At 35.8% G+C, this 24399-nt stretch overlaps 1 protein-coding gene across 8 annotated transcripts in view; it reads left to right on the top strand.

Annotated features, from left to right (window-relative positions):
- Adamts6 (ADAM metallopeptidase with thrombospondin type 1 motif 6) overlaps nt 1-24399 on the top strand; it is a 250439-nt gene that overhangs the window by 149374 nt on the left and 76666 nt on the right. For all 8 annotated transcript variants that reach the window (XR_013044769.1, XM_076551952.1, XM_076551953.1 and 5 more), the window contains one exon: nt 15937-16039. Coding sequence is in view for 7 of the 8 variants with exons in the window: in XM_076551952.1 (XP_076408067.1) it covers nt 15937-16039 (103 nt within the window). In the remaining variant the exon portion in view is untranslated. The remainder of the gene's footprint in view (nt 1-15936; nt 16040-24399) is intronic.

Raw genomic sequence — 24399 nt, 5'->3', positions numbered from 1 at the left:
CAGAAGAATAGAGATTTTATACAAGGTTAGAAGTGAAGACCTATCGTTGTATCATACTCTTAGCTAGGAGTGTGAAACACTGTTTCCATTATTATATAATTGAAAGAGTGAACATACAATAATATAGGCATTATAAAATATGAGTAATGTATGTTAGGAAATAGAACATGAAAAAAATGACAGACATCGTTGCCTATACTCATGACAGTATTAGAAGCTCAAATTATAGAACGTAGTATTGGTATGCTGACATTTCTATTACTATTTTTTCCTTTTATTTCAATTTTTAATGAATTATAAGGAGATAGCTATGTTAACATAGCTGAATCATGATGCATATATGATTAATCATGTTTGTTCATTAATATTGACCTTACCAATTTAGAACTTGAAGTAATTCACTTACCATACTAAAATTTATTTTCCATTTATTAAAATTAATAGGCTTGTCTGGATATAACTTGTGTTGGGGACTAGCTTTAATTTATCTAATATAGAAATATTAAAAATATCTAGAATATATAATATTGACCAGAAGTTTCTAGTAGAACTTGATTCAAGTTATGGAAATGATCTATATATCTACTGTCAAGCGTGGTAGCCACTGACACTAACCTGGTTAACTAATGTGCATTTGATATGAGATGGGTAACTGGAGAACAGAAATTTCAGTTCCATTTGAACAGTCATATGTGACTAGTGGCAGTCATGTTGGTCAATACAGAACTAGCTTTTACCTATGCAATAGAAAGTTATTATGATAATTGTAAATGTTATACATAAAGCTTTCAAAGCAAATACATCTTGATTCATTTAGAAAGTACAATTGGTCTTTTGTGTCTGTGGGCTTCACACTGGGCCTATTCAGCCAAATCAAAAACAAATTTAAAAAAAAATGAGTCTGGATTGAATATGTAAAAAACTTTTTCTTGTGATTTTTATTCCTGCACAATAAATTATAACAATTATTTTCTTTATATTAAGCATTATAAATAATCTGGAAATACTTTAAACTATATGAGAGGATATGTGCCATAAGTAACAACCAAAAACTATACCATGTTTATAACTATACAATCCACGACCCTTGGTATCTGTAGTGGGAGTACCAAAAAAAAGTGGGCCATTAAAGTGTCTGGAGAACTTTTGCCCTGGCAATATTCACAGATGAAAAAAAGATCAAAGTGTCATAGTGATTCCTTCTGAAGACAGAGATAGCACAAGAGTTATTCCAATGGACTTCGTTCCCTCAATAAACTTTATTTTACTTGTTATTATTATTTATTCATTCATTTTTTAACCAGGAAGTTATATACTTATCCTTAAATCAGTCACTAGCAAATACAATAGACATATCATAATTCATTTACATTACCTCTGATTTACCTTTAATACAGGGTTTAAGATCAACTTTCCTGAGAAGCAGATTCTTAAAAGAGTTTTGTTAAGAAGAAATCAGGAAACAATAGACATTGTGTAAAGCACAGCTTTTCACCTCTGAACTCTTTTAAATATCACTATTAAAAATTAAAATAGCAATTTTACAAGTAATAGTAGAAGTAGCTGGTACTAAATTTTACTGAGTACTTAAATGTACTCAACCTATAATTGCAATCACCTTCTCTATCTGGATTAAAAAGAATACTCCCCCTTCTCGCTAGTGAGTTGGCTTAGGATAGTTAAAATTCCATTCTTTCAATATAAATTTAGAAGAACAATGATGAGAATAATTATTGGTATAATCTGTCGTCTTGTAACCTTGTGTTTTTGTAGAACAAATTAGCTCATCATTGATTAATTTGTGCCACTAGCTAGTATAGCAGGTGAGCTTAAGCAGAAGTAGTCCTATACCGTACTACAACTTTTCCTTTTGCACATGCTCTGTGTCACACGCATCAGGAGTCCTTGTATGTTTCTGCCTAGTGGGTTTTTTTTTTTTTTTGGTTTTTCAAGACAACTTTCTCTATGTAACAGTCCTGGCTGTCCTGGAACTCACTTTGTAGACTAGGCTGGCCTCGAACTGAGAAATTCACCTGCCTCTGCCTCCCAAGTGCTGGGATTAAAGGCGTGCGCCACCACCGCCCAGCTTCTGCCTATTCTTTTATGTTTGCCTCTTGAATCTGTAGCTCAGTAGTCTTGACTCTTCCATATTTACTCATTTCACTTTTTCAAATAAGAAAGTCTTATACTTACTTCAGTATTTCGTTGTTTAGAATTTTTCATATGTAAGAATAATGTACTGTCTTTGAATTATATGTCTCCACCCAGGTTTTAAAAAGCTGTTATTTTTACCATGCAGTCTTGTGAAAGAGATTTTCAGGATTATATATCATATTAGATAAAACAAAAACTCCTATACATTAAAAATGTACCAGAAGGGTTCCTGAAAGAAAGACTCCATTTTATAGGTTAGAATTTAGTAAGAAATCACGAAGGACGAGTTGATTGTAGTAGGATTAAATAAGATAAGAATTCATTGTGTTCCTATTAGCAAAGAATGAGCATTACTATAGGGTTATTAGAAGACTATCATGTGTGTCCTTTAAATAGAAAGTGGAAAACCTAGGGGACTGACTGGCCCATGTGTATTTAATAATTCTGCTTGAATTATTTCTAGGGCACACAATCTATTCAATATAGCTTGTCAATTTCCTATATAATTTCCTATATAATGTAGAAGTCTTGCTCATTCCCTTCTGTGTACCGAAGTTTCTAAATGCACAACAGTTTAAATGTTAATTTTTTATATACTGCCCAGGTTTCTGTTGTGTCTGAACTACTCTGATTTAAAAGAGATAAAAGAATACACTTTTACCAGGTCAGCCTCATTTCATACCATGTGCTTATATAACTCAGTCCTATGTGCATCATATTATGACCCCGTAAATGAGATCTGAGTGAAATGTTTCCAGTTATTTAGAATTAAATAGATAGTTAACAACTAGAAAACATTTTATAAGCATTTTTGACTTGGTCATTTGTGAGCCAAAAGCTTTCTTGAGACTTAAGTATGAATAATACAAATTATAAATTCAAATGATCCTGGAAAAAATTGTAAATCAAAACCCGGAATTAATGTCAAGCAGTCAAAGAGCAGAACAAGGGTCCTTTTGTTTTTTGTTTGTTTTTGGAGATGGTCTCACTCCGTAGCCCAGGCTGGCCTGAAACTCAACTATGTATCCACACTTGGCTTTGGATTGTTGGCAATTCTTCTGCGTTAGCATCTCAAGTGCTGCGATTCAAAATGTGAGTCACCACAGCTAACATCAAAGTCATTGTGTGTGTATGTATTTATTTAGAGATTTTTCTCATGACTAGGTATGCTCTGTGCTTTTCTAACTTTTCGCTAAGAATATACATTATAATAGAAAGTGGAAAACCTAGGGGACTGGCTGGCCCATGTGTGTTTAATAATTCTGCTTGAGTTATTTCTAGGGCACACAATCTATTCAAAATAGCTTGTCAATTTCCTATATAATATGGAAGTCTTGCTTATTTCCTTCTTGTGACTGGCTGGTTAATACTTTGCATTTCTGATTATTTCTCATTTTACATTAAAAAGTGTGTGTGTGTGTGTGTGTGTGTGTGTGTGTGTGTGTGTGTGTGTGTGTGTGTGTTGGGAGGCTCTGTTGGTAAAGTACTTGCTATGTGAGCATGAAAATCTGAATTTGAATCCCTAGAACCCATGCAAAAAGCTAGTTAGTCTGTAACCCCAGCATTTGGAGTTGGGTTAATGGAGTCAGGAGGGTCCTGGAACTCAGTGGCCATTCAGCCTAGTTGAATGAATGAGCTCCAGGTTCAGCTAGAGACTTCATCTCAAATAATAAAGTGAAAAGCAATTAGAGAAGATATCAGTTGGCCTCTACATGCTTGCATACACATATGTACATGCACCTGAACAACATGTGTACACATATACATGAACACATAATTCTCCACACATACATACATATGCACATAAAACAATAGTATTAAAAATGCTACTAGTAATTGTTGGTTATAAATTTTTGATTAGTTATTCTAGCATTACATGAAAATCATGATTAAAAAATGAATAAGTTAGAAAAAACAAAGAACTAAAATCTGAGTATGCTCCATTCTGCCCATACTACCCTTGGTTATTTATTCTCCAACAGTTATGGAAATGTAAAGGGTCACAGTTATAAATTGCTACAACAGTTGAATAGTGTTAATATCAAGCAACTCTGATTGTATTTATAGTTAATATCCTACTTGGGAATAATATAAACCTTATACCAGACATCCAGAGCTCCTGGCCTGAGGAATTATTTTCTGAACTATGAACTCAATGCTGTCATATCCAAGTCACACTGGACATTGCAAATACTTCAACTGGAAGAACACAATTGATTAAAAATAACCTAACAAAGCAAAGAAATAACACCAGATGTGTAAGTTACAATGCAGTACATAAGAAACAGAAAACAAGACAGTATAACTCTTCCAAAAATTATTAGCCCTGTAGCAATGACATCTGATGAGAGTGAATTAAAGGAAATCTCAGAGAACTCAAATGAATGATTCTAAGTATGTTCAAAGGCATGAACAAATGGCAGAATATAATAAGGAAGGTGATAGATGGTATGAAAGGTAAATAAAAAGCAAAGATAAACTCTGATGAAAACACAATCCAAAATGCTGAAATTAAAAAAAAAAACACATAGCAAGTCAAAGTTTAAAAGTCTGTGGAAATCTTAGTAATAGAATGGAGCAGGAGAGGACTGAATATGAAGAATATCTGAACATGAAAACAAGGTATTCACAACACATTGAAAAGATCATAGTTATGAATTAAAGACACAGAAAAAGGAGAAGAATCTCTAACTCTACAGTAAAACCTTAAAAGAATCTTTCAAATTAAAGAGAAAAGCAAATCCATTCATGATGCCACAGGAATTAATAAATCATGCTAGAATAATACTAAATAAGAGAGGAAGGAGGAAAAACACTACAAAATCAACAGAATAGCAGGAATCAACGCACAATTTTAATAACTGAATATCAATGATCTCAATTCCTCAATCAGAAGACACAGTAGTAGATTGGTTCAAAAAGCAGGAACAGTCTATTTGTTGCCTCCAAGAAGCAACAAACACACACACACACACACACGCACACACACACACACAAAAAAAAAACACACACACACAGAGAAAGAGAGAGAGAGAGAGAGAGAGAGAGAGAGAGAGAGAGAGAGAGAGAGAGAGAGAGAGAGAGAAGCAGACAATATCAAGCAAATGGACATTAGGACTTTGAGATTCCATCACAACTCAGTTAGAAAACAAATAACAACAAATGCTGGATGTGGAAAAATGTGAATGTTTATCTACTGGTAGTCAGAGTGTAAATTGATGCAGCCTCTGTGGAAGTTGGTGTGGAAGCTTCTTAAAAGCAAAAAATAGAAGTACCATATGATCCATCTATACCATTCTTAGGCATATCCCCAAAGAACTCCATATCCTTCTATCAAGAAACTTGAGCATCCATGTTTACTGTTGCATTATTCATAATAGCTAAGGCATAGAATCAGTTTAGATGTCCTTTAACTGATGAATGAAAAATGGAAATATATATATATATATGTAATAGAATTTTATCCAGCTATAAAAAAACTGAAATTATGAAACTTGCAAGAAAATGGATGGAACTGGAATATAACATACTAAGTGAGGTGACCTGGCCCAGAAAGGTTGTGTTCTTTTCCATATGTAGATCTTACACTTGGATATTTACATTTGTGTGTTTAACTTGTAGTACCTGTACAGAGCTCAAAAAGCTAGAAAGGGACTGTGAGAGGAAGGTGAGAGGTGTTAAGAAGTGAAGGTATAGTAAACACATATGATAAAATGAAGGTGGATATATAGGGAGTTAAAGCTTTAGTATGGATGAGGATGGGGGCACAGGGAAGAGGAAGTGATGGGCTATGGTTTACCCCAAAGTAAGCATATATGAAAAACCCTTAAGGAAACCGATTTCTTGGGAAAAGGAGAAAGAAAATCAGAGGAACATGGAAACAATATAAAACTGGGATAGAATCAGTGAATTAAATATGTACCACAGGGTCCTTCTACTTACTAAAGGTGGCTCACAGTTTCTAATCTAAGAGTCTCAGTGAAATAACCTTAGCACAGAGGCAAAAGATCTACAGCATCTGTAGACATGCCCAAAGGAGCTGCATCTACACTGGGACACTTCACTGCTTCGAAGCTTGGTGTTCCCTGCATACAGCCATGCAGTGGTGAATTGGATTGAAAAAATTCAATCCAATCTGCAAGTCATAAATCTTTTTTTAAGTTATAGGGAAATTAAGCCTAGAACCAACATACATCAATTAGTCTTACCAATAGCAAACACAAACAGGATATCTACAGTTTCTCCTTAATGTCATATAATTCCAACCACAGACGTATCAAGGGCAGGAAGAAAAGGGCTCACTGGTTAAAGGGGGCAGTGTTCCCATTAACTCTCTTATCCCAGTTCAAAGAAAGATTGGTAAAGATAGAGTAGAGAACTTATTAAGACAAGACTCAATACAGACATAAAAATATATCACAAATGGGTATCCAGTTATAAAATTGACCTGTCAGTCTTTAAAAATACTTCTTTTAGAATTATTTATTTTATGTGTATGAGTGTTTGGCCTGCATGTGTGTATGTGCACCAATGCATGTCTGGTTCCCTAGGAGGCCAGAAGTAAAGATCAGAACTGGAGTTACAGATGGTTTTGAGCCACTGAAATTGGGTCCTCTCAAAGAACAAGTACACTTAGTTATTAAGCCATCTCTCACGCCCTGGCCTGTTGCTCTTAACAGAAACTAATGAGCCCTTTTAGATTCTGTGCAGTGAGGCTGATAATTTCATTAGGATGTATGAGATGAGCAATTTGTTGCTTACATGACCAAAGGTCACAGTAGAGTCTCCCAAAGTTGTTAGACAAAGACCCTTTATTCACATGCACATAATGTGTACTAGATAATGCCAATGTTTGTGTCTGTAGGAGAAACTAATAGACTTTTCATCTTGAAGCTACTGAAAGACCAGGAACATTTATTTAAAATTTGGAAGGAGGCTGGAGAGATGACTCAGTGGTTAAGAGCAGTCACTGCTGTTGCAGAGCACCATGTTCAGTTCCCAGCACCTGCATGTTGGCTCATAACCATCTATAACTCCAGTTCTAGGAGGTCTGAGGCTTTCTTCTTAACTCCACAGGCATCAGCATACATGTGGATGAAATATTTATATACCTAAAATAAAATTTAAAAATCTTTTTGGAAGACATAGAAGAACTGGAAACAGTTTGTTCTCCTCATTCAGAACCTGAGTATTTGACATCATTAGCTAATCTAATAAGCATAGCTTACTGGAAGTTGGGTTTGGCCAGCATAATTATATGCAAAGCATAAAGCCAAGGGCTCATTACTCAGGAAGCAGTTCTGTTTGTGAGTGAAAGATAAGTCACTGATCTCTGACCATTTTTATTGAGTTTAAAGGTATGCAATGATGTGATTATCTAGCAGGCCATTGTCAAAAGTAAAGATATTTGTTCTGTGTTTAATCCTACAGAAAAAAAGTTTGCTTAGGAGTTGCTCAAAAATTGCCTTTTAGTTGACACTTGTGTGGAATATCCTCTGCACTGGCACCTAACTATATTGACTTATAAACGATAAATTTGTTTTCATGAGCAGTTTTTTTTTATTCCTCTCTCTCTTCAACTATTGTGTGGAATGCTCTAAGAAGGTAGAGATTCTTATATATATTATACTATTTAAGTAGCATGAATTAAGTTATTGGTATGAATACCATACTGGAAAACTTAATCTTTATAAAGCGAAAATTTTGACTGTACTATATTATGGTCAGAAACCAAATTTTTAAATTATTTCTTTTATTTTTGAGATTACAATATTTCATTATTCTCCCTTTCTTTCCTCTGAACCTCCCATATATCTTTTCTTGCTCTTATTCAAATTCATGGTCTTCATTTTTATTAATTGTTATTACATTTATATATGTATATGATACATTTTCCTAAATATAACCTGTTTGGTCTGTATATTCTTATTCACACACACACACACACACACACACACACACACACACACACATATGCATACACACACACATATATATATATGTTGCCAGGGTTCACCATTGGTATTGGATAACCAATTGATGTGGTATTTCCTGGATAACACTATTCCTCCCACGCTCAGTGTTCCTTACTTGCCTTTAGTTCTTTGTGTATGGTTGAGGTCTCATGGAATTTCCCCCATCTGCTTTGACACGTCTATTGTTGTTGTCCTTGTTTAGCTCATGGTTAGGCAGTCATATTGGTAGGACTATGGGTGGAGCTTCTGACATTACTAGGAGACACTGTCTCACAGCAAACTTTCTGATCTTCTGACTCTTATAATCTTCAGCAGTGTTCCCTGAGCCTTACTTAGGTATGGGAATTGTTTTGTAGATGTATCTACTGAGAACAGGCACCAAAACTCTGCATTTCGATTGGCTGTGGTTTTCTATAATGTTCTTCAGTAGTGGTATCCACACTTTGGTGGTAGCCAACAGCTCTTTAATTGTTTGATCTGCTCAACAAGAGGAAAGTTGTGCCTGGTACTGGAAACCTAGCCAGCTACCTAGGGCTAGTGAAGTCATGGATCTTAGTGGAGAACCTATAACCACCACTTTACTACACCAGCACAATCCATAACTGTACTCTAAATATTTATCCTATGCCACAGATAAGGGTAGTCTTCACCCCTCATCAAAGAAACTTCTCTTTGCAACAAATGATCCAAATTTTACACAAAGTCTTTAAAATATTTTTTAAATAAAAAATATTAGGGACTATGGAAAAGATTTACCTACATTTCTAAGAAGAATTTCCTTTGTCTTTCTTATTTGTTATTTGTCAGTTATTGTCACAGAAGACTAGAACAGAACTACTGGTGACATGCCTAAGCTCCTGGAGTAGAAAGTCACATCTTTCTAGTTTCTTACCCATCTTCTTGGTCTCCTTTGTGCACTCAGTGTGCAGTAACACTCTGACATAAAAGGACTGTCAGGTCTTCTGTGATCTGTCCTAAAGTCCAAGTATAAACTGTGTGGTGTATTTGGGGGTGTTCTCAGTAAGTTTGATAAGTTCTTACTCACTTTTCTTTTCTCAGTTCTTTGCTTAAATCTTTAATAGTATTGTTGTCTTGGTTGTATAGATAGGAAAATTATAGCATATATTTGGAGCTAGGATTGTGGTGACAAAAGTGGGAATGAAATTGACTTGAATTGAATCCTGACTCTGACTCCACTTCTCTTTGACATTGGCAGGCCACCTCCCCTCATCAAACTTCCATCCGTGTCTAAATAATAAGTTGTAACTATACCGAACTTGCAAGGCTTTGAGAATTAGAAGATACATAAACCATCTAAGAGCTATTTCTATTACCAAATAGACAAACCAGTTGAGTATAGCTATTATTACATCTATGAATTGTGGGCTGCAATATAGTTTCATATAAAAATAACTGCATCAATCTTCAAATCACTTTTATGAAAAAGGGCAGCTATTCTAAAAGCATTTTTTAAAAAATGAGATTAAATCTCAGCAGTGGGCTAGCGCTATGCAAGTGACACAGTAATGTGAAGAGCTGCTGCCTGGTAATCTGGTGCTGGTACGACAGATGGAGCCGTAGGAGTGAAGCGGCAGAGCGGGCTTCCCTGGAAGCCTTGGCCACTGTTGACATTGTCTCACTTCCAGTCTAACCTTACTCTGCAGCAGAACCAGATAGCTGAGAATGTTCTGAAACTACAGATCTTGTCCCCAGGGAGAGAGATGCAGGGTAAGTGATGACAAGGTAGAGTTGATCCGTTAATTATCAGTGCTACAACTGTGTCCCAGATTACAACTAAAAAACAGACACGTGCCAACTATTGTTTTTCTTAGAAATCTATCCAATATACATGTGTGTGTGTGTGTGTGCATGACTTCAGGTATGTACTATGTCTTCAGAAGTAGGGATTCACTTTTAAAGTACAGAGTAGAGGTGTATTTTGTTCTTAAGAGACTTTATGTTCTTAAACTTTAAGTTCTTAAAGTACAGAATAGAGATGTATTTTATTCAAGATGTTCTTAAATATCTTAAACATCACAAAGCATAAGTTTGTTTCTTAAACTTTTTATTATGTTTAGGGAAAATTGTGTTACAAATAGATATTTGTATATTTTAAATTCAGGGTATATAATGCAGAAATAATTTTAGTTTGAAAAGCTTGCATATAAGATTATAGTATCAAACTTAACAGCTAGGTTCAGGTTTAGAATATCTAGGCTATTAGTCTCATTTCTTTTCCTTCATGAAAGTAAATGAGAATGTAGCTCAGTGGTAGAGTCTTTACCTAACATGAATAAGGCCCTGGGTTTCTACCCAGTGCTACAAATGAATAAATCAATATTGAAACTAGAAATAAAAACAAGCAACATCATCAAAACCATCTAGAAACTACAGAAGGAAAAACTATGAGAAAATTGTATCAAAATGAAGACTGAGATAGCTAGCAAAAATGCTCACCAGGTAAAGGCACTTGCCGCTCTACCTGACCACTTGAGTTAGCTCTCCAGGACTCACATGGTGGAAAGAGAGCAGACTCCTGCAAGCTGTCCTCTGCCCTCCACATGTGAGATATAAGTGAATTGTACCCACCCAGATGCATGCAACTGCACACACATACACATACACACACATACACACACACACACACACATACACACACACACACACATACACACACACACGGGGGGGGGTAATTTAAATATTAAAGTGAGGATTGAGTAAGACTGAATGTTACTTTTCAATTGCTGTGACAAGCACCATGACCAAGGCAACTTATAAAATGTTGAATTTGGGGCTCACAGTTACAGAGGATTAGAGTCCATGACTGTCATGGTGGGGAACATGCCAGAAGGCAGGCTGACATCATGTTGGAGAGTAGCTGAGAGTTTACAACCTTATCTGAGTTAAAAGAAACTGAGAGAACTGCAAGGACTTGCAGAGAGAAAGAGAGAGAGACCCAGTGACACACCTCCTCCCACAAAGGCTACACCTCCTAATCCTCTCCAAACAATTCCACCAACTGGGAATTAAGCATTCCAATGTATGAGCCTATGGTGACCATTCTCATTCAAACAACCACATTCACTATATGCACTGACCACCACATTTAATTTTGGAAATGCCCAAGTATGGATGGCATTAGTTCAACAGGTAGATAGAATGTAATAACTGAGGAGTTGGGGATTTTGTGAAGAGAAGTCCAAAAGCTATACCTCTATTAGCCTGCTATACCTCTATTAGCCTGTACTGTATCTTTATGTAATATACACAAAGATGTCTGACGGGCTAGACAATCAAATGTGTCCATGCTTCACACTAACTTGCCATGTGTATTACTTGCTAAGTAGAGTAGCATTTGGGTTTCAAGCAGAGTGTGCTGCTCTCCTGAAGAAGGAAGCCTCTGAGAGTGTTGAAAGCTGGTCCAGTGTAGTAAAGAGTAAAGCAGGTGTGTATTTGACATGCACACAGAAAGGAGAAAAGTGGAGAATGTGGGAACGAGTAGCACACAAGAGTGGAGCAGCTCTCCCGCTTACGTCTGTTCTTTCTAGATTGATCTACCAATAAAAATGTGTTAAGTTTAGGCAAAAAGAAATGCTTACATATCCAAATAGTTGAAAGTGTAATGTAGTGTATAAAATGTGTTAATACCTACAGATCTGGAAAAAAGGTGATAAAGATTTTGTTGTTATTGTTTTTAACTTGAAAACACTTACAAACCCTGGAGGACGAGGTCTGTGGCACTGCTCTTGGGCCCATAGGGCCCTACTTGTTGGTGTGGGGAGAGGATGCTTGATTAGTTTTCACATCGTTTTCTGTACTGGCTTTAGGACAGCCTTGATATTATCATCTTAAGTCACCTAAGAAACACACTACATAATAAGTCCTCCATTTTTTAAAAGTTAAACAAAAATAGGTTTTGCAAATTTCTTCCAGAAATTACCTTCCTTCCACTTTGACTACTCTCCAAACCAGCAAATGTGATTCCTGCTTAGCTTCACACATCCAGAGCATTCACTGGTGAGAACTGAAATCAGAGCATCTAGAAACAAAGACATGGAAACAGTTCTATCCAGAGCCTCTTAAGCCCCCCCCCCCCATTATGTGAAAGCATCAATGACTCTGCCTCAGGGCGTTTGCACTTCAGTCCTCTGGGTTTCTTTTCACTCTTCCTGTGCTTCAAACAACTTCTCTCTTACCTCACTACCGACCTCTCTCCTCTGTTTCCTCATTCCTCTCATGTCAAACTACAATAAGTCTCCTGAAAGCAGTGATTTAAGGTTTTATTTTTTTCCCTGTAATTCCCAAACCCTAGATTTTATCTGAACATATTATACAACGTATAAATACCTGTTAAATGAACCTAGTCCAGTTCTTTGTCACTTGTTTTAAGAAGACTACTGGCTAATTAGTATGTACATAGAAGAAACTTATCGAGGCCTGGGTATCATTCAGTCTAAGAAGAGCTGTATAGATTCAGAAGAAGGAATAAAAACCACTTGGTTGTAGAAAGGCAAGTTCTGATGGAAAGTAAGGAAGTCGCTAACAGTTATAGCTCTCTGAAAAATGTATGTATGTCCTTCTGTTTGTGTTTCTACAAATTGGGGGACTGATTTGGGGATAATTATAGATACAGCCCAAGTATCTGTTCAAACAGTATTCCATCGCCTCTCACAGCAGTTCTTCACAGATATGATTCTGTGCTTGCTCAAACATTGATCCAATCTGCCCTGTCTCTTCCTTTTGTAAATACTTCCATTGCAGCACCGACATGATCATTTTCTTACATAGTAAGCCTATGCTGTTGTATCATTTGGAGTGAATAAGAGGGTGTTTCCATTCAGGTGAAAGGGGTATCCTCATTCCCTGAAATTTTTTATGAGTCAACCTTTCTATACGCCCAGTTCTTTCATTATAAAATGATTATGATTACTTCATGAATGTGCTATGAGGGATTAAGTAAGCCAACACACCTAAAGACCTCTGAAGTCTGTCACAGTGTTCTTAGAACTAGTTAAGTGGCATTTTCAACAGTGACTTAATTTTATTGTAGCTGACCCTAGGAGAGGCACTCAGAAGAGAGGAATAGGTAAGAAACTTCATGTAATGTCATCCAGGTGCTTCATTAAACAGCAGCTTCTTTCATTGACTCTTTGCTTTCTTTCCATTTTAAAGGGTCCTCAGAACACACTGGAAAGCAGCATTATTAGTTTTGCTTTCAGCGAATGCTTTAATGTGTTAACTCCGAGCTTTGTACTGGTGTTTGCGGAAGAGCTGTTGTTTCTCCTTGGGATCTTGTACAGTTCCTATCTTTGGTATAGGATGGTCTTTTCCACCATTCAGAACATATAATCTCTTCCTTCCTGCCTGCATAGCTTTACTTAGCTTTCCTCTCAATAAACCCCCTAGCACAGTCTTAATAATCTCCTCAAATCCTTTTTATTTCTTAACTATCTTAGTTGCATACTTTAGGACACACTCAAAGTTTTTTTTTTCAAATTTAGTATTTCCATAACTTATTACATGGCACATTGTTCTTTCACACATGCAACACCTACAGACAAGCTGTAAGATATTGTTGTTTGCTGTTTATGTTTCTTGAAATAGTTATGTCCTTTTCCCACCTCAATCTGGTCTTTTCAACTAGATTAAAAACTGTGCTTGGACAAAACTTTTAAGTAGGTGGTACTTTTTTAGATGAAAACATGTATCTACATTTCAAATTACATATATTTTCAAAATTGGTATTTGCTTTAAAAACAGATTTGGTGCTTGGTAAAACCACTGACAGACAACTTTAGCTCTCATGAAAGAGTCTTTGAAAATAGCCTAGAAATGGACCAGGGAGATGGCCCAGTGGTTGAGGGCATATGCTGTTCTTGCGGAGGATCTGAGTACAATTCCAGAACCCATGTTGGGTGACTCAACACAACTGTAACTCTAGCTCCAGGGAATCTGGCTCCCTCTTCTGGCATTCTTGTTTACCTACACTCATGTGCATATTTTCTTGCTCCCTTAAACACATACACATAATTAAACATAAAAACTAGTCTTTAAAAAAGGGAAAATAGGTTGGAAAAGAAAACATTTATTATGTTCAACCATGTTTATCAGACATATATAACTAATGACAGCTATGACTATGGCCTCCCCAAATCATAAACATTTAAAAGATTGTGAGGGTTTTTTTTTTGTCTTTTGTTTTTGCAGGTTTTTGTTTGTTTGTATGTATTGTAGTATGATTGTCTCTTGACCATGAACTTTGTAGATGACAGTGTCATGTAGCAATGTAAAGGGATGTCATGTAGCAATGTCACATGTCAGTGTTCCAAAGATCCAAATATTAGCTAACAATGAAAAGAAGGGCTTGCAAGCATAAGACAACACACTTGCTAAAAGTAGGCAAAAGAGTAACTACATAGAAAGAAGCCTTAGCTTTGGAATTGGTGGTGTATTCCACTATACTGAGTACATTTAAAGATTTGAGGTGCTTAACATAATGTAAAGCTGCTGCCACTATTTTAAAATCTGAGGCTTTGGACTTCATATCCTAAAAATTTTGAGCCATAGCCTATAGTAAGTAATGAAAGCCATGTAAATATTTGCACACCATGGTCTATTACTTTCACACATTTCATAGAAACTATTTACTATTACTTACTGATCTTGGACACTGTACTAAGACCTACAAAGAAAGATGTCTAAGCGAGGTGCTAAGAAGGTCCTCAAGATTGTCTGAGGATGCCTGTAACTCACTTGTCACTTGTTTGTCATTCTGAGCTAAGTTTTCCTGGACTGGGGGTGTGGTTCAGTAACATGCTGTCACTGCCCACCATCTACAGTGCCAGCCTGGCTTGGATATCCAACATTATCTTCCTTCCATCTTGTTCTTTCATGATATATTCTGTTTTATGTTCAAGTGGAAAGTTTTCTCAGTGTTTCAAAATTTATAGCTTTTTTTTTTATTATTATTTAAGCGCTATAATGTTCTAGAAATCTAAAAGATGAATCAAATTGTCCTATTGCTGAAACACTTCATGAGATGTTATACTTTCAATCTTTGTACTTAGAGTTGAGTAAAGGATGACTGTGGCAATTATAATTTAGACCTAGTTAGACTGGCAGGATTTTCTCTTTAAATTTTTCAGGTAAAGGAAACATTCCAAACTTTTATAACCAGTTATTGTTTCCTCACCATTTCCTTTCTCCCTAAAAACATGTGCACATTTGGTACCAATGAGTCATTTCATTTTCTGTGATGTTAAAATGTGAAGTTTACATTTTAGTAAGTCCACACACTTTGATTTGAAGGTGCTTGGAGTTGAATCCTAGCATTTTTCCCAGTTTGACCTCTGGTTTTCATCCAGAAGCATCTGCAATGATCGGGGTACAAATGTCAATTTACAAGCTAGATGCCATCTCAATGCTGTGTGTCTTGGAGCCTGAAAGGAAATCTACAGCGAGCTATGGTACCTGGGCTCCAGACATGGTTACCAAGGGGTCTTGTGGTCTAGGTTCTTGTCTGGTTTCCATGTGTCTCTGTAAGGCGGTATAATGGCTATGAAACATGTAAAGTTCCATGGCAGCTTTCTAGCACTTAGTTTAAGTCACTGTGGTCATTTTTTTTTTCACCTAGACTTACAACTTGGACATCCCAGTGTGAGTCTTGATTGTAGACTGGTAAAACAAAAGTCAGATGAAACCCAGAGGAGATAGGGTGGTGGTCAGTAAATACAAATTTTAGGGACACTGTCCCTTGGTTTTGATATTTTACAACAATGGTACCATTTATGATTTTATTTTATTTTAGCCATGCCCTTTGGGTTCCCGAGATTTTCGAGAAAAACAGTGTGCAGACTTTGACAATATGCCTTTCCGGGGAAAGCATTATAACTGGAAACCCTATACTGGAGGTAACGTATGACCCAGCAGAGCACTCATGCTTGAGAGCTCTGCAAATCTAAGAGTATGTAAATATACACAAGCAGACCTTCATGGACATGTTAGTTAGAATTAGTGTTTACTAGTCAAAGGAAGAAAATACTCATGTTATTTTACAAGTCTCATATTTAGCAACCCTGTGATAAATTATATGTAACAGTTTAAAAATTATTAAAAATTATATCTTAAAAAATAATTCTCTTTAATAAGTTAAAAAATTTCTAGAAAGTATGTAGACACATAAAATTTATAAAATATGAGCTCTGCTTGAGACTTTCCTGAAGTAAATTATAATCATTGAATATTTGCAGTTATCTCCTTAAAACAAAATATGCTGACATAAATCAATTCAACCAACTCCAAAGAGAAAAAGAAACCTGTTTATTTTTTTTCTTAGTCAAAGGCTAATGATCTTTCTAAAGGTCTATTGTTGGATTTGCTTTAATTTTTACTTTTTAGAAGTTATGGTGTGTGCATACATGAGCACGGGCTTCCCCAGAACTCTTGTGTGAAAGTCAGAGGACAAGTCACAGGGTCAATTTAGTCCTCCACTTTGTCAGGTCCAAAGGCTTGGTGGCAAGAGCTTGTACCCATTGAGCTAACTTACTGGCCACATCTTAAGTTTTGTTCCAGGTGAGACTTTTGTTTTGTTTTATTTTTGAGACAAGTTTTTGCTATGTAGCTCAGGCTTGCCTCAAACTTACTCTTCTATTGACTGGGCTTCCTGGATACTGGATATGCAATTGTGTGCTACCATGCCTGGCTAGAATAAATATTTTTCCTTGTCTGAAAGCATTTTGCTGCTTAATTTGGACATGTATCAAAGACTAATATTTGTCATTAAGCAGATTAGGTTTTTACTTTCAAAACATAAAGTACAATTTGTTGTATGGAAATTTTCAATGCACTATTAAAAGCACTGTTTTATAAAATCTTGCTTTAAAAAATTATACAAGGACAGAATACTTTTAAAAAGTTTTTGAGCATAACATCTGTGTACTGACCACCAATATTTTACCATTATCATTTTATTATATACATGTATGCTCATCTCCCTAGCCACTTCTTAATCATGCTGGTTTTGATGCATGTTAAATTAACCTGTAGCTGTTTTCCTCTGAATGCTTTGGCATGGGTACCATTGGCCATCATTCAGTTGACTGATCACTTTTTCTTTTGCCCTAAGAATATGGACAATGGAATGCATATATCTTACCTGTGTTTTCTCGGAATTTTGCCAGCTATGTATACCCATGATGCCTGAGTGAGATACAGAATGTCACCATTACCTCCAACATTACCCTAGTCCTTACTGGTTAATATCTATAACTGTTTTTCATAAACTAACAGTCTTAAGCAACAGACATTGACTGCTCCCAGTTTTGGAAGCTAGAACCAAAGATCAGGGGGCCTGCAGGGGTGAATTCTAGGGTGGGTCCTTTTCTGAGTTGCAAACTACCATCTTCTCATTGTTCCTACCATGATACAATGATACAAGATGGAAAAGCTCCTGGACGCTAATCCAATTCATAAGGGCCTAATTCTTATGGCCCAATTGCTTGCCAAAGGCTCCCTCTTCAAATACCATTATATCGGGCTTCTGCTTTGAACATAGACATTTGGAGAGGACATAAATGTTTAGTCCCAAAACAGTCTTCATATTTCTTCACATCCATAGTCAACTCTCCAAGAGGTAACCATTGCTCATCTTTCTTGCATAATGCATACCCAAGAACTTCATATAGTCTTGCCCATTACTATTTCTAGCCAGTGTTTTTTTATATTCATCCATGTTGTGATATGAAGTAGTTTAATCTTTTTGTTGCTGAGTGGTATTCTTCTGTAATAATCACTTTGTTTTGCTTTCTGCTGTGTATGGATACCTGGGTCAATTTTAGTTTTCATTTGTCATGCATGAACAAGCTGGTGTGACTGTTCTGTTCAGGTCTTTTATGAGCCTATGTTTCCCTTTCTCTTGGGTGAATGAGCAGGGGTGGAATATTATGCAATAGAACAGGTGAGAGTTGAGTTTTAAAAGAAAATGCCTGATGTTTTTAAAAAATGATTGTACCATATTACACTTCCACCAACAGCGGCTGAGAGTTCTATTTACTCCAACATCCTAACCAGTATTTGGTGTTTCCCTGGAAAGTTAGTTTGCGTTTTCAGGTGATTGGGTTGAGCATTCTCTCATGTACTTGGTTGTTTGTGTGTTGTTGTTGTTTATGTATCTTTTCCTCAAAGTTGTTTTCCTTTCAAACCATTTTTTAATTTTATTAATTTATTTTTAATTGATAACTATTTATACTTACGTGGTGCAGTATGGTCATTTGAGGACTTTGATGAACATATCATCAAATCAAAATTGTGTGACTGGTAGTACACACTATTATTTATGTGTTATGGGGCCTTCAAACTCTTCTCCAATTATTTTGAGGCATATAACAAATTGTCATAGACTGTAGTTGTCTGGGAGAACTAATTTCTTCTATCTAGCCAGATGTTGGCATCTGTTATCCAACTCTTCTCCATTTCCCTTGCCACTTTACTTCTGTCTCATACTGACCATTGTTGTTCTTCAGTGTGATCAACTTTTTTCTCTTTCACAGAAGAAGGAGAACATGTGGCATCTTCCTTTGTCCACTTGTCCTATTCCCAATACAATGTATTCTAGTTCCATCGGCGCTGGGACAAATGATGTGCTTCATTCTTTCCATGGCTGCATGATATTCCATTAAGTTTACTTCCCACACTGAAAACTTCACTTATCTATTGGCAGGCATCTTCACTGATTTCATTTGTTGGGTGTAGAGAGTAGTATATACTGCTGCAATAAACATGTATGCAGGTGTGTCTTTGATGCAAGGATCTCAGCTCCTTTGAACATATACAGTTATTAACATTATTGGTTTTCTGTCATGGTTCCACTTCTTGTTGTTTGAGGCACTTCTCTATTTTTCATAATTGCTATACTAATTTACATCCCTAACCATCATGCCTAAGTGCTCTTTTCTCCAGAGCACTCAGTATTTGTTACTTTTTGCCTTTTTAAAGATGTCTGCTCCAACTGAGATGAGATGGTATCTGTGTGAAGGTGAGAGATATCTAGCCTTTTGCCCATTTTTAAATCAGGTTATTTGGCCACTTGTTTTGTTTGAAATAGGGTCTTGCTCTGTAACCCAGGCTGACCATGATCCTCCTATCTCACCCTCCAAAGTACTGAGAATACCACTGCATGCTACCATGCCCATCTTGTTAGTTTATCATTATATATATTTTTTGCTTATTTTATTTTATTTTTTGCAACAAGGTCTTGTTTTATAGCCTACACCATATAATTTAAATGTATTCCTCTGTGTTTGTGTGTGTGTATGTATAGAAAAGAGAGAATAAAAGAGAATGCAGAGAAAGACTATGGTAATTATGATTGATTTTCTCATCAAATGTATTATTGATATATAAAATGCTACTTTTCTGTCTTGATTTTATGTATTCCAATATTAGTTAATTTACCTATCAGTTTTAATAGTTTTTGTTGGTCTATCATTGAGAATGTTCCCTATGCTGATAAGAATGTGTATTTGATGAAATGTTTGGTAAATGTCTATGAAGTCCATTTGCTATGTAGTGGAATTGGATGCTGTAGACCCGATGCATATATGAGCTATTTATTATTGCTACCTCCTCTTAGTCAATGATCTATTTATTAGAACTGTACAGGGATCACATCTCCTTTTATAGTAAAATTAAAGTCTGTGTTTGCTGATGAAAATATAGCTACTTGTGCTCACCGTTCATTTCTGTTCGTATGGAATCTCTCTTTTTAGCTTTTTATGTACATCTGTATGTATCATTACTAGTGAATGGAGTTTCTTGTAAGGAGAATATTGACAAATCTTTTTTAAAAATCTACTCAACTGCATTAAGTCTTTTGATTACAAATATTAGTCCATTTTCATTCAAGGTCCTTTTTAGTAAGTGAGGACTTGATTCAGTCATTTTCTCAATTACTTTGTGATCTCATGGCATATCCTTATTTCTCACACTCTTTAGCCTTGTGGTTTGGTGGTCTTCCACAGTGATAAAATTCGATTCTATTCCCAGCTTCATCTGTACATCTCCTTTACCTGTGAGTTTTATTCTTTCATGCATTTCCATGATGACAACTCTCACTCTTTTGCCTCTACATTTAGGGCATCCTTAATAGTTTCTTTGTTTGGCCACATTAGGATCAGTGAATACACTGTATTCTCCATGAGTGTTGTGTGTGTATGTAAAACCGATGTGTTTTCTACAGTTATTGGGTACAGTGTTCTTGTACATATCCATGAGGGCAGCCTGCTTGAGACTGGTATATAATCTTTTGCATTCTTTCTATTTTTTTTCTGCTCTAGTTCTACCAGCTATTGAAAGAAGTATGTTCAATATGTTTTTACTATATGGATCCACTTCCTCTCCAGACTTTTATTGCACATGTATTTGAATGTATTTCCTTAGGTTTATATACATATAGGATTATTTGTCTCAGAGATTTAATAATTACTGTTTATGTAATTATTGCATAGTCCATTAGCTCTAAATTTGTAATGAGATATAACTTAATCTAATTGGTTGATAAGGTCTTTAATTACAGAGTCCCCTCCGGTCTCCTCTTTTACAAAGTTATTTGTTATCAATATGTGTGTATATGTATGTGAAAGTGCTGTTACGTGCATGCATTGGCTTTTGTATGGAGGTCAGAGGACAACTTTTGGGGGGGGGGTCGGTTTGCTGACTCATTACTCTGAGTTCCAGGGGTCAAACTCAGGTCAACAAAAGGAGCACCTTTACTCACTGAACCATTTCACTGGCCCTGAAGTTCTTTCCTTCATGTGTAATTATGCCTCCTTTTCTATTAGCTTCCTTGAGAAATAATTTATAAACTGTATGTAGGCTGAGAGGATGTTTTCATGAATGTGTGCACTGTGAACTAACATATCACCAATCCACATAGTTCTTCCTTTTTAAGTGTGATGGGAATTCCTAAGACCGTAACTACATTTTACGTGTACGGAACAAATTTCAAGTAGAAATACATTACTATTAACTACAGTATTTCCAGAATTTCTCTTAAAAGTTTTTTTATCCTTTGACAAAATCTCCCCATTTTTCCATCTTAGCCAGTCTCTGGTAACCACCTCTCTCCCTTCTGCTCTTCCAAGTTTGACCTTCTTAGATTCCACTTAGGTGAGATCACATGAAATTTGTCTTTCTATACGTGGCCTGTTTCACTTATCGTAATGTTTTGTGAGTTCTTCAGTTTGTCTCAAATTTTAGGAATCATTTCTTTAGAAAGGCTGAATTTCACGTGTTCATGTGGTGTATATATGTTCATGTCTACAAACATATTGTGTTTGTATATCTCACCATTTCTGTATCTATTCATCTGTTGAGAGACTGGCTTTTGTGAAATCAACAGCAGTGAACATGAGAATGTAGTAAAAGCTTTGAGACAGCCATTTTATATTTTGGAGATTTATCCAGAAGCCACATTGCTAGGATGTATTGTAGTGCTGCCTTTAATTTTTGAAGAACCTCTATAGTGTTTTCCATTATGACAGTACCAACTTGCATTCCTGGCCATGATATATAAAGACTCCCTTTTCTCAAAATTCTTGCCACAACCTCTTACATTGTGACTTTTAATCAATAGGTTTCTAGTACTTGTGAGGTAATATCTCGATGTGGTTTTGGCTAGTGTTTCTCTAGTGAAAAAAAAAAGACACTTTCCCAAGTACCTATGGGCCCTATGTACATCTTCTTGGGGAAAACATGTCTATTTTATACAACTGGACAATTTTCATCTGGGTTATTTCTTGTGTTTACTAAATTTTCTTTGCTCTTTATAAATTTTGGGTATGGACCCTTATTGCATATATGCCTTGCAAATACTTTTTAGCATTCCACAGATTGCCTTTTCATTTGGGGGATTACTTTCTCAGTTTTAAAAGTGTTTTAATTTTATACAGCCCCAGTTGTTTATTTTGGCATCTATTGCCTATGCTATAGGTGTCATTTCCAAAAATCCTCTGCCAAAACCAAAGTCATGGAATGCTTGTTCTCTTCTGGTTGTTTTATAGCTTTGGCTCTCCTGTGTAAGGCTTTAATCCATTTTGGTCAATTTTGTGTGTGGTGTCTGATAAGGCTATGATTTCATTTTTTTTTTCCATGTGAATGTCTAATTTTCTTACCACGACTTATTTAGAAGATTATCCTTATGCATTCTTGGCAGATTGGTTGAAGATCACTTGCTTTGCATGCATGGGTTTATTTCACAGACTTCTATTATGTTTCATCACTGCATTGCCTGCTTTAGAAATCACCACACGACTCTGATTTCTTCAGTTCTGAAATACAATGGGAAATCAGGAAGTGTAATTCTTCCAGCTTTATTCTTACTCAAGATTGCTGTGGCTAGTCAGTGTCTTTTGTGAGTCTGTAAGAACTCTGGGAAGGCTTTTTCTGTTTTTTTTTTTTTTTTTTTTTTTTTTTTTTTTTTTTTTTTTTCTCATTATTTCTAACAGGATTTTTGAGCAGAGTCTTGAGGGTTCTCTAATCAGTGAAAGCGGTCAATTTTCTTACTTTCCAGTTAGGATACCTTTTCTTTCCTGGTTAGTACTTGTAGTACTGTGCTCACTAGAAATGATGAGAATGGGCATCTCTTTTCTTCCATAGGCTAGAGGAAAGGCCTTCAACTTTTCTCAGTTGTATAGTATGTTAGCTATGGATTTATCATGATGGCCTTTAATGTGTTAAAATGCTTTCCTTCTCTTCCTAATTAATTGAGACTTTTCATAATGAAAAGTTGGTTGCGTTTTGTCAATTTTTTCTGTATCTATTTAATTGATCATTTGAGATTTTTGTCCTTTGCTTTATAATAGTGATGTGGTAGGTTTATTGATTTGTATATCCTGGACCATACTTTTTTCCCTGGTGTAAGTCCTACTTAATCATGGTAGACAGAAAAAGATGCTAGATGTTATTCTAATCTTAAATTTGTTAATCATAACCTATTTTCTACTCTAAAGAATGTTTTGCACACACTTCAGAAAAAGATACCTTTATGTAGTGTGTCTATTTTGTCTACAAGAAGCTAAACTCCAATATTTTTGCCTTGCTTTTCTGTCCAGCTGATGTACCCATTGTTGAAAGTGGAATATCAAAATCTCCTTTTATTGTTTCAGTGTGTATGTCCCCCCTCAGATCTGTTGACATTTGTTTTATGTGTATTGGTGCTCCATTGGTGAATGTATATGTATTTGCAAATGTAAATTGCATTTGTTTAATTAACTACTTATTGTTTTATAATCTCTTCTTTGTCACTGTACTTTTTCACTCAGTGTCCTTTGTTTTCTTATATAGTTCCTACTGCTGTTTTTTAATTTCTACTTGCATGGAATCTTTCCATGTTTTCGCTTACAGTTTAATGTGTCTCTAAATCTGAAGTGACTTATATATCAGCAGTATATAAACTTGAGTCTTTTTAAATCTTTCTTAAATGCATTCAAGTCTCCCCTACATCTTTTAATTAAAGAATTTAATCTGCCTTTAAATTTAAAATAAATGTTTGTGGCAAATTTGTCTATCACCATTTGTCACTTATTTCGACTGTTTTATAGATTTTTTTTAACCCCCTTGGCATTTTTCTTCTGTGTATTTACTAGTTTTTGCTTTGTGGGTTTCCACGAGGATTGCATGAAATATTTTATTATTATATTGATGTATTTTAAGCTGACAACAATCTAAATTTGATCACATAGAAAATTTATACACTTTAACTCTCTTGACTTCTGTTTATAATGCCACATTTTATAATTTTTACACATTTTACTTCTGTGTGTGTGTGTGTGTGTGTGTGTGTGTGTGTGTGTGTGTGTGTGTTTTAAGTTTTCTTGTTGTTGTGACAAAATATTCAGTAAGAAAGACTTAAGGAAAAGATTTATTTTGGCTCACAGTTTAAGGAAAGTATGGTGGCAGGATCATATGGCAGCTTGACACTTCTGTCCTTAGGAAGTAGAGAGAGGTATTAGTCAGTGTTGTGTTGCTCTGAAGAGACACATGACCAAGGCAACTCTTATAAAAGAAAGCATTTAAATGGGGGCTTGCTCACAGTTTCAGAGGTTTAGTCCATTATCATCATGGTGGGGAGCATGCAGATAGGCAGGGGCTGGAGGAGTAACTGAGAGCTACACCCTGATGCATACGCAGAGAGAGGCAGAGAAAGACTGGGCCTAGCATTACCTTTTGAAACCTCAAAGCTCACCTCCCAGTGACACACTTCTTTCAATAAGGC

Source organism: Peromyscus maniculatus, chromosome 15 (assembly GCF_049852395.1).
Source record: "Peromyscus maniculatus bairdii isolate BWxNUB_F1_BW_parent chromosome 15, HU_Pman_BW_mat_3.1, whole genome shotgun sequence".
Taxonomy (NCBI): Eukaryota; Metazoa; Chordata; class Mammalia; order Rodentia; family Cricetidae; genus Peromyscus; species Peromyscus maniculatus.
The sequence above is the reverse complement of the archived record's forward strand: the minus strand, read 5'-3'. Positions and strand labels throughout refer to the sequence as shown.